At 36.4% G+C, this 17,198-nt stretch overlaps 1 protein-coding gene across 1 annotated transcript; it reads left to right on the top strand.

Moving 5' to 3' along the window:
- Positions 1-610: 610 nt before the first annotated feature.
- HEMK2 (HemK methyltransferase 2, ETF1 glutamine and histone H4 lysine) lies at positions 611-14,241 on the top strand. The gene is made up of 6 exons (XM_004429528.3): positions 611-754; positions 2,956-3,042; positions 3,799-3,889; positions 8,339-8,422; positions 12,025-12,166; positions 13,483-14,241. The coding sequence occupies exons 1-6, from the start codon at positions 621-623 to the stop codon at positions 13,587-13,589; spliced, it is 645 nt and encodes a 214-aa protein (XP_004429585.1). The 5' UTR covers positions 611-620; the 3' UTR covers positions 13,590-14,241.
- The last annotated feature ends 2,957 nt before the right edge of the window (positions 14,242-17,198 follow it).

Here is a 17,198-nt window from a genome sequence, read left to right as displayed (position 1 = left end):
TTTGGGGGGAAAATAAATAAATAAAATTATTTTAAAAAAATGAAGAAAACAGAGCTAGGCTATTAGCATTCCAAGTTCATCAGTGTATTAAAAGAAAAATGCATCAACTTGCTTGAGGGAAATTTATAAGAAGAGTGCATACATGATTCAACGTCAGGAGGGCAATTTTTGTAAAACACTACAGTAAAAAATTAAATGAGAAGAAATCTTCATCTTAAAGCTCAAAGCTTAAAGTTCAGTTGATGCAAAAAAAAAAAAGTAAAACTTAGTAACCATTATGTATTTTTTCAAATCTTTGCAAACTTGGAATAGAAGAAAACTTCTAAATCTACAATAAAAAAACATTCCCCTTACTCAAAAACAAGAGGATTCTATTAAGTGCTAGTCTATAAAATGAAAGAAACTTTAATATTCTAAAGAAGAAACCAAATGTCAGTATTGCAGATTACTATATAACTGTTTACTTACAAATTCCAACAGCATCTACGGATAAACTGTTATTGGTAATAAGTCAGCAAGAGACTCTCCGCCCCCAGCGCCCCGCCCCCACTGCCGGGCCTGCGCGAACGCACTTGCGCATGCGCGCGTTTGGCGCATGCGCGTGGAGCGGAGAGAGGAAGATGGCGGCGCCGGGCTTCCCCACGCCGTTGTACGGGCATGTGGGTCGTGGCACCTTCGGCGACGTGTACGAGCCCGCGGAGGACACGTTCCTGCTGCTGGACGCGCTCGAGGCGGCGGCGGCCGAGTTCACGGGGTGCGAGGAGGGCGAGGGTCCCTGCGGGAGAGGGCTCGGGAGTGCTCGAGAGGCGGCGGCGGAGGGGCCGGAGGAGAGGACTGTCGCCGCCCTCCCCGAGAGGTGGCGGTGTCGGCCCACCTGGCGACGTTTGACACCAGATCGCCGTCACTGACGATTTTCCTGTAGGTGCACGGCCTGAGTGTGCCAGGGATCTGTCTGCTTTTGCCGAGATGTTGTTTTGGTCTCAGGAGCTCCCTGCTGCCTTACCTCGCCAGGATGTATCTTTTTCCTGTCAGCTGTTCATCTGAAGAACACATGCCCCTAAGAGTAGCGATGTTGTAACCCATTCAAAACCAAAATGTTCTGAAAACATTGCTTATTAGTATTAAATTTTTTAGCAAATATTAAAAGCGGCGTGGCATTATTTAATTTACTCAGTACACGAAAGCACTCGAGCAACGGAAGGGCACAAAAAGGAAATGAGGTGGTGAGATACTGGAGTGGGGAGGTATGTTTACACCCACCCAATAGCATCCTCAGCTCCGTAAACAGCCATCAGCCACATATGGCTACTAAGCACTTGAAATGTGGCTAGTGCGACAGGGGAACCGAATTTTTCATGTAATTGTAAAAAAAAAGTAAATACTTAAATGCAACTAACAGCCTATAGAATTTACCCTAGCAATTACCAATATTAAAATTGACTTGTTGAAGGGCTTGCTATAAATTTTAAATTAACTACATAAAAAATGAACACCATGTAATTTTTTTAATGAATGGAATTTGGGTAATTAGATTTATTTGAAGATCAAGACTTGAAATGGGTTTTCCCAGGATGACGCAAACAGCTGTCAGGCTTCGAAGATTTGTATCGTGTTTATCCCTCTTAAACTTGGTCAGATTTTTCCATGTATAAAATGTCCCAACTCTTATTGAACTAGTTTTTCGTTGTAAACGATGGGACTTTTGGATTTACTGGAAAACAGAATGGAATAATACTGTTTTATAACTTCTCTTGTATTCTCAAGATATCCCAGAAAGATTTACAAGCACAAATTGCATTGCAAAGTATGCTGTAAAAGGAGCTGATTTTGTTATAAAGTCTTAGATATTTTTGGTCTTGGAATTCTAATCATTTATGAGACCATGATAGTTATCTTCAAATTGAAGCGGCCTGGTAAGATTCAACAGACCTTCTTACAGCGTAATAAAGGCTTGTCAGATGTGTGGACTAGTTCCAAAAGTTAGAAACCCTCGCAGTTTGTTGTCGAGTAGTCGTTTGGGACATTAGGTGCTAGAGAGGCCTATTTCTGTAATGGGGATAATTGGTGCTTTGATGCATATATAAGATTATAGGCAAGGAAGTAAATTTAACTGAAGGACAAAATACAGTAGAGTGAAGGATTTATTATATTCAGTAGCATTCTTAAGATTATTATTAATATTCTAAGATCATATATTTGGGTATTTTCCCAATTCAGTGTATAGCTGTACAAATTATGGAATTTCTTTGCTGCTCTAAATCTATTATCAGTAGAACTTTTTTTTCCCTAGGATATGCTGATAGATTTATGAATTATTTTAAAATGATAAACATCTTTCATAAATAAATATTTTAATACTAACCCTATCATTTTAGGAAATACTAAACTAGAAGCTCCTTGTGGGAAGGGCTGATGTCTTTCATATTAATATTTCCAACTCTAAATTAACATTCTGTAGTTTTTATGTAACATTTTTTTTTTTATAATTTTATTTATTTATTTATTTTTCCCCCCAAAGCCCCAGTAGATAGTTGTATGTCATAGCTGCACATCCTTCTAGTTGTTGTATGTGGGACGTGGCCTCAGCATGGCTGGAGAAGCGGTGCGTCGGTGCGCGCCCGGGATCTGAACCCGGGCCGCCAGCAGCAGAGCACACGCACGTAACCGCTAAGCCACAGGGCCGGCCCTTATGTAACATTTTGTAGAAATTCACTGAAAGCCATCTGTTATACTAATATTTTACAGACTTAAATTATGCTCCAAAAATTTTAACGATTTTGACTTATGCAATATTAAATGAGTGTAAAGTGGTTGTTAGAAATTAGCTTATTTATAAATTTCTTATATTTCCATATATTTGCAGGTGAAATATACATTAAAAGTAGCATGAGTTATTTTCTATGATGTGTATTTTAATCCTGCTGTACTAATATTTATTTTATTTTGTTTTTTTAGAGTGGAAATATGCCTTGAAGTAGGGTCAGGGTCCGGAGTGGTATCTGCATTCCTAGCCTCTATGATAGGTCCTCAAGCTTTGTACATGTAAGTGTGAGTATATGGAATTCATCAACATCTTCCACTAAGAGATGCAATGTGGCTATGATTGCTTGAATGAAGTCATTTTTGTAAGTAGATAATATGTGTCTAATAGTGTCTATTTAAGTATAGTAAGGACTCAGATTGCAAATTATGCTTCCCTAAAAATTATAACTGCATGTTCAAAACTACTCTATCATACTACATAATTATAGAAGTAGCATAATAATTTCATCATCTCTAAATTTGACCTTTTTTATAGGTAAATAATTTGATTATCAGAAAAAATTGAAAGTTACTAAAATTTCTTTTTAGGAAATTTGAGAATATAGAAAGTATAAAGAAAAAAAGAAAAATCACCTATAAATTTTACCACACATGGTCCAAGTGTGTTTCCTTCATTTTTTTCCATTTCCTATGTTTTTCATTTAATGTTGTATCATGAGCATTTTCCTTTCAAACTTCCTTTTAAACTTCATTTTTGGTGGCTGCATAGTATTCCTTCATTGGATTCATAGTTTAATAAATTCCTTGAGATGTGTGTGCATGTATGTGTATTCTTCTACTCTTAGACATTACATCAGTATAACAGTTTCTTTTATCAATATAACAAATATTTGTTTTTTTTATTTGCCATTATTAAAGCATTCTAATTTTTTCTAGATCTGTTTTATGTCAAAGGAATGGACATTCCTTGAATTTTTCAGTAACAGATTTGTCTTGTAGACATGGGATATAGTTTTCTTTCTTTTCTGTTTACAGGTGCACTGATATCAACCCTGAGGCAGCAGCTTGTACCCTGGAGACAGCACGCTGTAACAACGTCCACATTCAACCAGTAATTACAGATTTGGTGAGCTGTTAATCCTGGTCCAACAATAATTAATTTCCTTTTCAAATAAGTTAAGGTCAAGATGATTTGGGTCAAAGAAACTTGAGTGATTAATTAATTAACTTTTAACCCACTAAACAGTATACCACATAATTTACAAAGTAAATTCTTGACTTATATAATCCATCTTTTCCACAATTCAACGGACTTTTTATTCGCTTGTATAGATCAGGCATCTTTTGGTCAGAAGTGACAGAGAATCCAGTTCAAACTGGCTTACATAAAAAGAGTTGGTGGCTTCAGGCACAGCTGGCTCCAGGAACTCAAATGATGTTACAGGCCTCTTTTTCTTAGCTCTGAACTTCTCTCTAGTGGCTCTGTTCCTAGGCGGTCTTTCCCTTCATGGTAACAAGATGCTTGCATGTCTGTATCTTATTTCTCAGCAACCCCCCCACAGAAAGAAACCCTTTATATTCAATATTCTAGCAGAATCTCCAGAATGAGTATCATTTGTATCTTGGTCATGTGCCTATCTCTCAGTCTCTTACTTTGGTCAAGGGAGATTGGCATGGGTGGACCTTGGGTATTGCTAAGTGAAATAAGACAGAGAAAGACAAATACCGTATGATTTCATTCATATTTGGAAAATAAACACATAGATAAGAAGAACAGATTAGTGGTTACCAGAGGAGAAGGGTGTGGGGGGAGGGCAAAAGAGGGAAAGGGGCACATGTATATGGTGATGGGTGAAAACCAGACTATTGGTGGTGAACACAATGCAGTCTATACAGAAACTGAAAAATAATATACACCTGAAATTTACACAATATTAAAAGCCAGTATGACCTCAATAAAACAAAAAACAAAAGCTGGGGCGGGTTGGAATGTGTACATGATTGGTTTAGGCCTGAGTCATAGTCCCACCCCAGCAGCTGGGTTGGGATGAGCCCTACCCAAGCCACTTGGATTGAGAATGAGAGGAGGTAGAGCTTCCCCAGTGAAAGTCAAGGAGCTGTAATCAGAAGAATGGGGGAATGGGTCCTGTGCAAGTGAAAACAACAGATGACAACTACAGAACCATAGTTTTAAGTTACTCATCATACATTTTTTAGTTGCAGTTTTTAAAATATTTTAGATTATGTTAGTAAGACTTGAATAATTTTGAACTTTTTTTAGTTATAAATGTGAAATGCCTTTTTATAAGCAAAAATCATCATAATAGGTACCAGGTAGGCATAAGAAATATCAAATGCTTTCTGCGCTTCTTGACCTGTATTATTCTTTTACTGATAAGTGTATTTAGCTTTTCTCTTTTTTAAACTCACAAATGATTTTGTAGTTTAGAAGGAATTAAGCCAAAGATGTAAGAAATTCTTTACATATCATTAGAAGTTGTTACTGCTATGAAAAACTAGATTATCAAGAAAAGTAGTCGAGTGATTTACGTGAGAGTGTGGTGATTTTGCTCTTTAAATTTTTTAACTTGTTTCTTTAATGTGTCCATAAGTAGTATTACATGTATGTTTTTGATAGAACAATAAAACTTTGGAGATAGGAGAAATTCAGAATATCTATTTTTTTTTAACCAAAGTAGCAACTGAGATGAGGTACATTTTTGAAAGTCACATAACTAATAAAGCGATAAATCCAGATTTTAAGCCCAGATCTTCTGAATCCAAATCTAGAGGTCTCACAGCCGTTTTAGGACACGTCTGGTGGTAGTCCATGCCAGAATCAGTTCTTTCAGTGGTTAAGGTTGACCATGATGGTGAGCATTGACTTGTGGCAAAGAAAGAAGCAAGAGGTAGGCCTGAGCGTAGGTATTATGGTCAATTTATAAGCCTCTTCACATTCACTTATATTCCAAACACTGGACATAGATTATCACAACGATCATGTAAAATAAAATCATTGGTTTGGATAACTGAGTTTACCTGTTTACAAAGTAGTACTTTCATTGTATTTCATTTTTGGTTTTAGAAGAAAGTCATTTTCAAATGTCTTGTGCATTTCCTTACATTCTTAAAACAAACTGAACGTAATTTTGCCTTTTGTTGATTCTGGGTCATTAATATGAACCTCAGTTATTATTTTGTGCTATATGAGATAATGACTAAGGCTGATATTCAGGCGTTTCTGCCTTCACAGTAAGTAGCGGAGCCCGCAGTGATTTTGAGGTTTTATTTTCCCTCCTCTTTGTCTATCTTGTCACTTGCTTTATGTTGTCATGTTTCACTGCAACCTGTTAATAGCACTTCCTCTCTCTTTTCATGTGTGTTGTGCTAGAATACCAAACAATTAATTTAGTTAGACTTGTATTTAAACTAAGAGTTAAAGGGCTCTGAATAAGTGCTTCTCACATGAATAAAGTGTGTTTTGCTGTATGGATTTAAAACTTCTTGTCAGAAGCCTTTTTTGCTTACGTCTCAATTCTTGGAAATATTCTAGTGCTCTAGGACTATCCAAAAGCTGAGTATGGATGGCTGAGGGATGCCTGTAACTAGACTTTATATCTCGTCCACAGTGGCATTCTTATTTAATTTTGTTTTCTAACTCCATAATTTTCTATTTTTTTAATATCAATTTTTTCCTTTATTTAAAATCCATTACTGCGATGATTATTAGTATATAGTACCTTAAGGTCATCATAAATAGTTACAAAGCAAATTTTTTTCCAGTTTCCTTACTCAACATTTCTGGAAAATTACATTTTGGACTTTCTTTTTACTTACTTTCTTTAGTTTCAAAAACTTAATTTCTTTATGAGATTGAAAACAAAGCTTTTGGTTATTTCAAATATATTTCCTCACTTTCCAATGTTATCACTAGAAGGAACAGCAGATTAATTAGTCATCTTTCTACTTGGAGACAAAGATACATCTGAATTACCCCCCAAAATGGTTGTCTTTTCTCTTTTTAAATGTATAGAGAAAGAAAAGTTACCTCTGTAATATCCCTTCAAAGGCACTATTCATGTGTTCTCTTTGAACTGCATAATTAACAGGCTTATTATGATAATACAAATGGGATTGCTTTTAGCAACCTGGATAAAATGGAAATTCTTAGGCAGTGTTTCACAACGTATGTAAATAGCTCAGTGATATGCCCATTACTTAGATGCTACGACTGAGTATTAAATAACTTGGAATCACATGATGTAAAAGCTATTCCCTCTTTAATTCTCTTTCAGCCATTCTGATTACATCTAGAAGAAGGTCTCAGTTTGGTGCCATTCTTTAATACTTTAACCTTTTTAACATTTTTTAACACTTTAACCTTTTTAATACTTTTTAACACTTAAGTGTTAACCTTTTTAACACTTACAAATGGCCCTTTAACAAAGAGAGAGCAGGCCTGGGTCACTCTTAGACTGGCAACAGTAACTAGAATGATAACACGTTTTCATTTATATTGCATTTATTTTTGTAGTCATTTCTATTTCCAAGAAGTAATACTGATTTTCCATTTACAGTAGTAATGTAAGTCTCCCTTTACAGAAAATTTATTTAACCAAAAAATGTTCATTTAAAGAAAAATATCCAGTAAATAGTGGTAGGTACCTGTGCATATGTGGGAAGCATGGCAAGAATGATAATAAAATGAGTAACCCTCTGGTCACTGCCCTGAGGTACTACAGTTACTCCATCTCAAGAAACAGGCTCAGAATTCATGACTAAGAGTCAGTACAAAGGGATAATTGGAGGAAATGAGAGGTGAGGGGTGAGAACTCAACAGATACTGTGTTCTTCCTTTACTCTGCCTGTGAAGGTACAGGATGACATAATCAGACATGATTCTTTAAATACTTATTTAATTCAGTCAGAGGAATACTTTTAATGGCATTTGGCCCTAAATGCACTTTCTTTAAAAAGACATTTTTCTTGTTCCATAGAAAATTGTAGCCAATTTAAAGATTTATAAAATGCCAAACAACTGATGTTTTCAGTATCTCTTCCCACTATTTTCAGTCCTTTCTTTCTTTGATATCTAATTGTTTCAGCCAATAAATTTATGAGTAATTAAAGAAATAGAAAACATCCTCTGGCGTTTTCTGTCATCTCATAAAATATTTCCCTTGGTTATAGAAAATAAATAGTTAAGTTAGCAGCTATAACTTTAAAGTCGTGTACAAATCTATGTAGAACATAGGAGAGCCTGCCTCCTTATTTTATCTTCTAGAAGTGAACCCAGAGTGGAAACATATGAGCTGTTGAAGAGCAGAGGCTTTCTTGAACATTTTATGTTCATTCTGATAAATAGTTTAATTTCCTTATTTTTAGGTAAACGCACATAATCTCTATCTGAATGAAAATGTAAAAATATTTATCTCATTTCTTTCTACAGTTTTGGCCTCCTAACGCATTTTTTTCTAAAAACATGGGAGAGTATTTTTGAAGATTTATTTATTTGTCTATTTATTTATTTAATTCTGAGTCCGCCCTAAAATTCTGACTATTGTTGAACATCTAGGTGAAAGGCTTGCTACCAAGACTGAAGGGAAAAGTTGATCTTCTGGTGTTTAATCCTCCCTATGTAGTGACTCCACCTGAAGAGGTAAGACTTATAACAAAATTTAATTACTAATATTTTCAGCTATTTTCTTTCTAAAATCAAATAAACTTCACCATATTACATCATTCAGCTGCTGATTAACACAGACTGCTCTGATTTTACTCATAATTGTCAATAATGGGTACTACTGGTAGATATAGGAAAGGAACCTAAAAATAATGGAAATACAAACTGTGAGCCATATCCATCCTTAAAAATCCTATCCAAATCAAGCCATGGAGTTTAAAATCACATATGTGTTTGTATCCTTTATCATGAATGACAAATTTGCAAAACACAATATTTTTAATCAACCTTAAATTTACAGATGAATTCTTTCTGAAGGTTTCAGGTTTCCTCCTTTCACAGGTATTATCAGGAAGTGGGGGGTGGGGAACCACTTCTCATTTCAGGTAGGGAAAAGAAATAATCTTGAAATACATGATTTTAAAAATCTCAATAATGATGAGGTAAATCATATTAACCATTTCTCAATTTAAAGAGAGAACGGTCAGGGCAGACAAAGTTTAATAATGGACTAAGGCTAGTTTTCCTTTGAATTATTGTGCCTATTTTATTCGATGATCTTTCTCTGGCAAGGCTGATCAACACTGCATTTACCTCTACCAGGATGGGAAAGGTCTATATAGCTGCTATAACTACTAATGGCAATTAAGCAACTAAGAAGCTGTTGCTCCACTGACATATGAACTCATATGAGAAGGAAAGTCATTGTCATAAGGTGAACAGCAGTTCAGGGAGATGCAACTTAATAAAACTCTTTAGGAAAGCACTATGAGAATAAATATCAAGAGTGATAAAAATGTTTCAGTCTAGGGGGCCAGCCTGGTGGCGCAAGCGGTTAAGTGCACGCTCCCCGCTGCAGCGGCCCCGGGTTCACCTGCCCGGATCCCGGGCGCGCACCGACACACCGCTTGTCAAGCCGTGCTGTGGCGGCGTCCCATATAAAGTGGAGGAAGATGGGCACGGATGTTAGCCCAGGGCCAGTCTTCCTTAGCAAAAAGAGGAGGATTGGCAGATGTTAGCTCAGGGCTGATCTTCCTCACAAAAAAAAAATATATATTTCAGTCTAATAATCTCAGTCCTTGAGATCTAACTTAAGAAAATCATTGAATAATAGAATAAAAATTGAAATTCACAAAAATATGTTTATTACATCTTTATGATGGCAAATAATATGAACCTATGTATGTAACAGAAGAGAAACAGTTAAGTGAATCACAGTCCATCAAGTCTACAAACTACTGGGAAGTCTAGTGAATGGAGAGGAGATTCTGGGAACGTGGGGACATGGATGGGCTTCCTTTCTCCCACATTCCTACTACTATGCTATGTGCTTGCTTCTCGTCAGCCATACAGCTGCCGGGGCACAAGATGATTGAGCCTAGGCAATGCCGTGGGCTCTGTCACAGTCCCCACAGAGAGCTAGTGTCATAATTTCCATGAGCCAAGCAATTAGCTGGAGAGCAGGATTCAAGTGCAGCACAACAAAGATTTCCTGGAGCTTAACACGTTTTACAAAGTAAAACATTAGGAAATGAATTAAAAGAGAATGTAGTCTCTGTCAAGACCTGAATCAGTGGTCTGGAAACCAAATGAAAGAAATACTTCAGTGCACAGAGCATGAAGATAAAAAGAAGGAAATCATGAAGGTAACAGAATAGAAACTTAGAGGTTAGATCCAAGAGGCATAATATGCAAATAATAGGAGTTCGTGCATATAAAAAATTGTGGCTGTACTTACTAGAATATCCAGAAACATGAGGTCAGGTTGGTTTGTGCCTGTGACCTGTGGAGGATCAGGAGCAGCACGGCAAGGCCCAGGTAATAGACAGTCAGCAGACCACCAAACACAATTCCTCTCTGAGGATGGAAACCTCCCTTCTGTGGCCTGTAAGAGTGTGGTTGATGCCAGGAGATCTTCCTGGAGAGTCATTTCTAGTGCAAGCAGATAAACCTGGCTGAGCATCCCTGGGGAGGCATCTAAACAGGGTCCAGGGCAGGGGTCCTAGTCTGTACTGGGACAGAATGACAAGAGACAGGTTTGGCAAAGGCTGTCATCACCGTGCACTCTGTCCACAGACCCCTTTACCTGATAAAACGTCCAGAGGATGGGCTCCACCAAAATAAGGGAGTAAACCAAGGAAGAGGAAGACATGAGCCCCAGAAAAAGAGGTAATTCTAGAAATGCTGGGAAAAGGAAGTCTGCAGGAGGAAAGTCTGACAACAGAGGAACTGATAAACTCCCTAATGTGATTAACTATGGAAAATTGTATTGAGAAACTTATGATAGATATGAGAGTAATTTAAATTAGATACAAAAAATTAAGCAAATGGACACACTGAATGCCTATCAATAGCTAAATAAGATATGATACTTTTCCACCATAAAATATTATGCAGCCCTTAAAAGAGAAAATTGCTATGATATCTGACCACATGAAGAGATTTCCATAAGATATTGAGTGAGAAAAGTAAAACACAGGTAAGAATGTAGAATAGAATCCTATCTCGGTTAATCATGGACAAGAAGAAAAACCTGTGTGGGGGTATGTGGGGGGCGTGTGTAGAAGATTGGGGGGACAAACAAGCAAAACAGTAAAAGGGAGAAGTGCAGTTTTTTTAAAGCAGGTGTATGAACATATTTCTCTTATTTGTAAAATTATGTATGTACATGGTTATAGGTATAAAGAAATTATTTTTAATGGGGAAACATATGCCACGTTAAATGAGTAAAAGCGGAAGACACCATTGTATGTAAATAATTTAGACTAAAATATGGACAAAAACCATTGAAAGAAATAGAAAGAAAACAATTGTGTCAGGGTTAAAGTAGTTTTTGAGTGATTTCTTGAAAATATTCTTTAGGTTTAAAAACAATATACAGTGGTAAGGATCTAAAGATCTTTATTACTATATAAACTTTCATGGGTTTTGTTTCTGGAACATAATTAGATTGTTTTAGGAAAAAATGCTTTAGTGCACCTCTATATAATACATGGGTTCCTGAAAAAGGTCTATGTGATTCATACTGTAACTAATCTAGAAGAGTGCCAGATGCAGTGGGACATTTTGAAACTTTGTTTCTGCAAAGGAGATCTCTTATAATACCAGTTCTCTCTTCTAGTTTCTTCCTAATTGTTCTATATCAAGTATAAGCATTACCCATGTCTCTCAATTAATGTAGGCATTGTATTAATAGTAACAACTATTATTAAGCCCTTAATATGTGCAGGGCACTATTCTCAAACTGGTCTCAAACTTTAAATATACTTCCTCATTTATTCCTAACGGTGGACAAAAACAATTTTTTATCATTTTTATGATTTTACAGATGAAACTATTGTTTTTTTAATTTTACAGATAAGGGGGGAAACTAATTCACAAAAATTACAGACTTACACAATATCACACATGCTATGAAATGGTGGGGCTCAGGTTCAACCTTACTGCCTCCTCCTCAGCAGTAAAGTATAAAATATATACATGTTTGGTGAATGTTACTTGTCAAAAAGATTCAGTTTGTGATTCTCAATGTAACTTGACTTGAGTCAAAACAAAACAATCTTTCCAATTGGTCACAGGTAGGAAGTCACGGAATAGAGGCAGCCTGGGCCGGTGGCAGAAATGGTCGAGAAGTCATGGACAGATTCTTTCCACTGGCTCCAGATCTCCTTTCACCAAGAGGATTATTCTATTTAGTTACCATTAAAGAAAACAATCCAGGTAACACAGACCAGTTTATCTTTCAACCATGTACTTTGCTGAAATTGAACTTAATGTCGAAGACTATCATTTATAAAATAACCTGGAATATTAATGAATATAATCACTGACAACAGTTAATACAGACATAACATTCATGTTGAAAGAGGAGAGAGATTTTTGAGTGGTAGATTTTTCTGGTTTTAAAAAGTATTGTTGGGGCTGGCCCAGTGGCATAGCGGTTAAATGCGCGAGCTCGACCGCGGCCGCCCGGGGTTCGGATCCCGGGCGCGCCCCAATGCACTGCTTGTCAGGTCATGCTGTGGTAGCCTCCCACATAAAGTGGAGAAAGATGGGCACGGATGTTATCCCAGAGCCAGTCTTCCTCAGCAAAAAGAGGAGGATTGGTGACAAATGTTAGCTCAGGGTTAATCTTCCTCACACATACACACACAAAAGTATTGTCTTTTTTGGGTGGGGGGAGTTTTTCCCCTAATTCATAAAGTAATGTTCAAATACAAAGTCTGTAATTTCGTCTTCTAACACTTCACCCTCAATGTTGTAAATATTCTCTCCACCTTCTAGTCTTCGTGCCCTTGACAATTCTGCTTTATACTCTCTAGTTCATCTGAAGTTTTATCATGAAAGGTATCTCCTGGTATGGATTTTTTATCTTGATTTTTAGATTACTTTATAACTATATTAACCATAATCTTTCTTCTCTTTTCTGTAACCTCAGGTTTGATTTTTATCTTCTACCTTATATGCTCAGCCCCTCAAATCACATCATGATTGCTAGGGGTTTTTGGAGAGTTTTTTTTGGGTAACTCCATTTTCTTACTTCAGTCTTTTTAGTGTTATTTATTTACAAAAAGGGCGGTTTTGCTTTTTTTCAATACTCCTGAAAGAAATAAGCTACTTCACGCCCTACCACTTTGCAGTGTCACTATACAGTTTGCCTATACTCCCACTGACATTTTTCATCAAAAAGGAGGGATATAGGGCAGAGATTGGAGCCGAGTAACTAAAAAATGAATCACTTAATGTCGTAACAAGTATGATTAATGTTTCTGTTAAGTCCAGAGTAGGCTACCACTGCACAGCAGCCATTCAGTCCGATTAGAATTCTCAGCAACACCTTGAAAATACAAAGTGCTCTCATCTGTTTGAAGTCCAAGTTCACTTTAATAGAAGTTTACAGGGTATACGTTGTTTTCTCAGATGAATAGAATTTGTAAATAATCTGTGTTCATCATCTTATTAAACTGTTAGTGATCATACACACTTCACCAAATGACTTAATTGGATTTTACCTTTTGTTTTAATTTTCATTTTAGAAGAAATTTTGAAAACAATGAAGACAAAAGGTCTACAAGGGACCACTGCACTTTCCAGGCAAGCAGGCCGAGAAATCCTTTCAGTCCTCAAGTTCACCAAGTCCTGATACACAGTGTGTGCTACTTGACGCTGAATGCATTCAGCATATTTTGAAACCAAAGTCATTTCTTGGTTACCAAGTAAAATTGTCAGAAATTAGTTGTATAGAAAAAGGTGAAAGAGTAGGGCATTCCCTTTTACCCAGGAATCAGGCCTACAGAAATATTTGCACAAGTGCAACTAAATACATATACATATATTATATATAATTTGCATTTTACCTATGATATATATTACATATATAAAATATATATATAATATAAAAGTTATATTATATATGAGAGGATGTTCATTTCAGCATTACTTGTAACAGCAAAACAATGAAGTCTACCTAAATGTCCGTCAGTAAAGGGATTACAGTGTATCCATGTTACTGAAGATAAGCGACATATCCAGCCATTAAACATGAGCCAGGTCTGTATACATTGAGCCAGAAGGGGTTCGTGATGTACTATTGAGTGAAAAAGCAAGTTGCAAAATAGAATTAACCATTATGTATATTTTTGAAAAACCTACAGAGAGGATATGTTTGTACGTATGTATAAGAAATTCTCAGAAGATAAATAACAGGAGGGAGTGGAGGAACTTTCAGTCTTTTGTGGTGGCATTTGCACAATGATAATGTATTACTTTTATAAATAAAGTTTTTTATTTATTTATTTTTTTTATTGTGGTAACATTGGTTTATAACATTGTATAAATTTCAAGTGTACATCATTATACTTCTATTTCTGCATGGATTACATCATGTTCTCATGTTCACCACCGAAATACTAATTACAACCCATCACCACACACATGTGCCTAATTATCCCTTTCGCCCTCCTCCCTCCCCCCTTCCCCTCTGCTAACCACCAATCCAATCTCTGTCTCTATGTGTTTGTTTATTGTTGTTATTATCTACTACTTAATGAGTGAGATCATATGGTATTTGACCTTCTCCCTCTGACTTATTTCACTTTGCATAATACCCTCAATGTCCATCCCTGTTGTCACAAATGGCTGGATTTCATCGTTTCTTATGGCTGAGTAGTATTCCATTGTGTATATATACCACAGCTTCTTTATCCATTCGTCCCTTGATGGGCACTTAGGTTGCTTCCAAGTCTTGGCTATTGTGAATAACGCTGCAGTGAACACAGGGGTGCATGTATCTTTACACACTGGTGTTTTCAAGTTCTTTGGATAAATACCCAGCAGTGGAATAGCTGGATCATATGGTAGTTCTATCCTTAATTTTTTGAGGAATCTCCGTACTGTTTTCTGTTGTGGCTGCACCAGTTTGCACTAAAGTTTTTTATTTAAACAATTTTTAAATTTACCTTCACTTGCATATATTGCCTCCGTTCTGTTTCTATTATTCAGAATGCCTTCTGCCTCCATTCTTCTCTCTGGTCAGATTTTCCCTACCTTTTATCCTCTGTCATATATTTCTACTTTCTTCTTGCACATATATTGCAAACTGCTTTCATTTTTTCTTAGATCAAGGAGAGTTATATATAAATAAACTCACCACTCTTAAGTTAATCACATTTTTTAAAGCTCACATGTGTCTTTCGAGAAATGTCGAATTACCTTTATTAAATTTGGGAACTTGCTCTGTAACTTCCACACCATTTAAAATATATTAAGGAATGAGCAAGACCGTGTAGAACCAGAGTGAGCGGAATCTAGAATTGATTTTTAATTTGGTGACGTTCCGAATCACCTGAGGAAGCTTTTTAAGATTATAAATTCCCCAAACTCCACCACAGACCCATGGAATCCTCTATTGACCAGACCTAAAATCTTGTATGTTTAAAAATGTACTTCCAAGTACTCCTTAAGTCAGCCTGCCAAAGTGTAGAACTATTAACTTTAAATAGCATTCTCATTTAATCCTTAGAATAATCCACAAAAAGAGTGGAATTATCCTCCTTTGATGTTCCATAAGGTTAAATAACTTGTTCAAAGAAGCACAGTGGTAAAGGGTTAAGCTAATATGGCAACATTCAGACACAGATCTGACTCCAAAAGCTGTCTTTCCATTTGCTTATGCTGCTTTTAGCAGCAAAAGTGTCAAAATTAGTTATTTACTTGAATCTAATAACTGTAAATAGATTCCCCTTCCCAGAAATAGTGCCATCTGAAATCTTATAATAAATGACCTCTTATATCCCAGGAGGAAAAAAAAAGATAAATAACCTTAGAATTTTATTGTGGGCTTTTAGTCATAGTTTTGGGGAATGGGGTCTTGAGTAGTTTTTCAAATAATGTTCGAAATACTTTTAAATTAGCTTTGAGCACTTCTATCAACATAGGAGACTAAAAACATAGAAATGCTACAGGAAAGACACCTAAAACTTCACATACATAGCTGTTACGGACTGAATTGTGTCCTCCCCAAAGTCATATGTTGAAGCCCTATACCTCAGAATGTAACTGTATTTGGAGATAGGGCCTGTAAAGAGAGAATTAAGTTCAAATGAGGCCATTAGGTGAGCCCTAATCCAATCTGACGGTGTGCTTATGAGAGAAGGAGAATAGGCCAAACAGAGAGACACCAGGGATGTGTGCACACAGAGGAAAGACCATGTGAGGACAAGTGAGAAGGTGGCCATCTGCAAGCCAAGGAGAGAGGCCTCAAGAGGAACCAAACCTGCTGACACCTTGATCTGGGACTTCTAGGCTCCAGAACTGTGAGAAAATACATTTCTGCTATGTAAGCCCGCAAATCCGTGGTATTTTGTCCTAGCAGCTCTAGCAAACTAATAGCCAAAGACAAGGAAATACCTACGTTGGGAACAAGAGAAAGCAGTACTAGTGTGAAAAGTGGGTGCCAACGTCATGGTCAATGAGAACTGTGGCCCTGAGCCTTCAGGAGGAGAGCTGCAAAGCTAGCTCCCTTGGCATTAAAAACAGCTGCTAGGTACCAAAAAAAAAAAAAAGAGAACCTGTAAAATCACATCATTTGGCCCAAGTGAAGCAGCAAAAAAATTAACTTAGGACCTTGAATGGAAATAAAAATAGTAATGATCTATGAGAAATCAGAGCCCAGGTCTGTGTACATTCTGTTGTGGATTTAATTTTTACTGGCTGTGTGGGGTACCAACATTAACATGAAAAAATTAACATTAAAATGATCTAGACCATTGATCACCAAAAGTTAAGCTACAATCAATGTGAGCTGGAAAAAACAACAGAATTGTAGACCTAAGGAATATAAATAGTGGAATTGTTATGTTCAGATTATAAAATGTTTGAAATGTTTAAAGAATTAACATAATCACAAAGAAAAGTAAACAAGAAGATATTATTTAGAAAGAACAAATTCAAGGCAAGTTTTAAAAATGAGAAATAGAAGTCCTGAAATCAAAAACTACAATGGGCAGAGTAAAAAAAAACCGAAAGGAGAATTAATGAACTGAAAGAAATTCAACAGCATGCAGCCCAGAGAGGCAAAAAGAGAAAATATGAAGGAAAAATAATGAATATGGATGATATAATGAGAAGGTCTAGCAAAACAAGAGTCCCAAAAAGAATGTAAAAGAGGCGATATTTGGAAAGGTAATGGCTGATATTTTTCCAGAGTTGACTTGTTAAAGAAAAGATAAATCCTGGAAACACAAACAGGATA

Source organism: Ceratotherium simum, chromosome 27, assembly GCF_057802395.1.
Source record: "Ceratotherium simum simum isolate JZ-2026a chromosome 27, ASM5780239v1, whole genome shotgun sequence".
NCBI lineage: Eukaryota > Metazoa > Chordata > Mammalia > Perissodactyla > Rhinocerotidae > Ceratotherium > Ceratotherium simum.
Note: the sequence above shows the minus strand (reverse complement) of the source record. Positions and strands in the feature narration are given on the sequence as shown.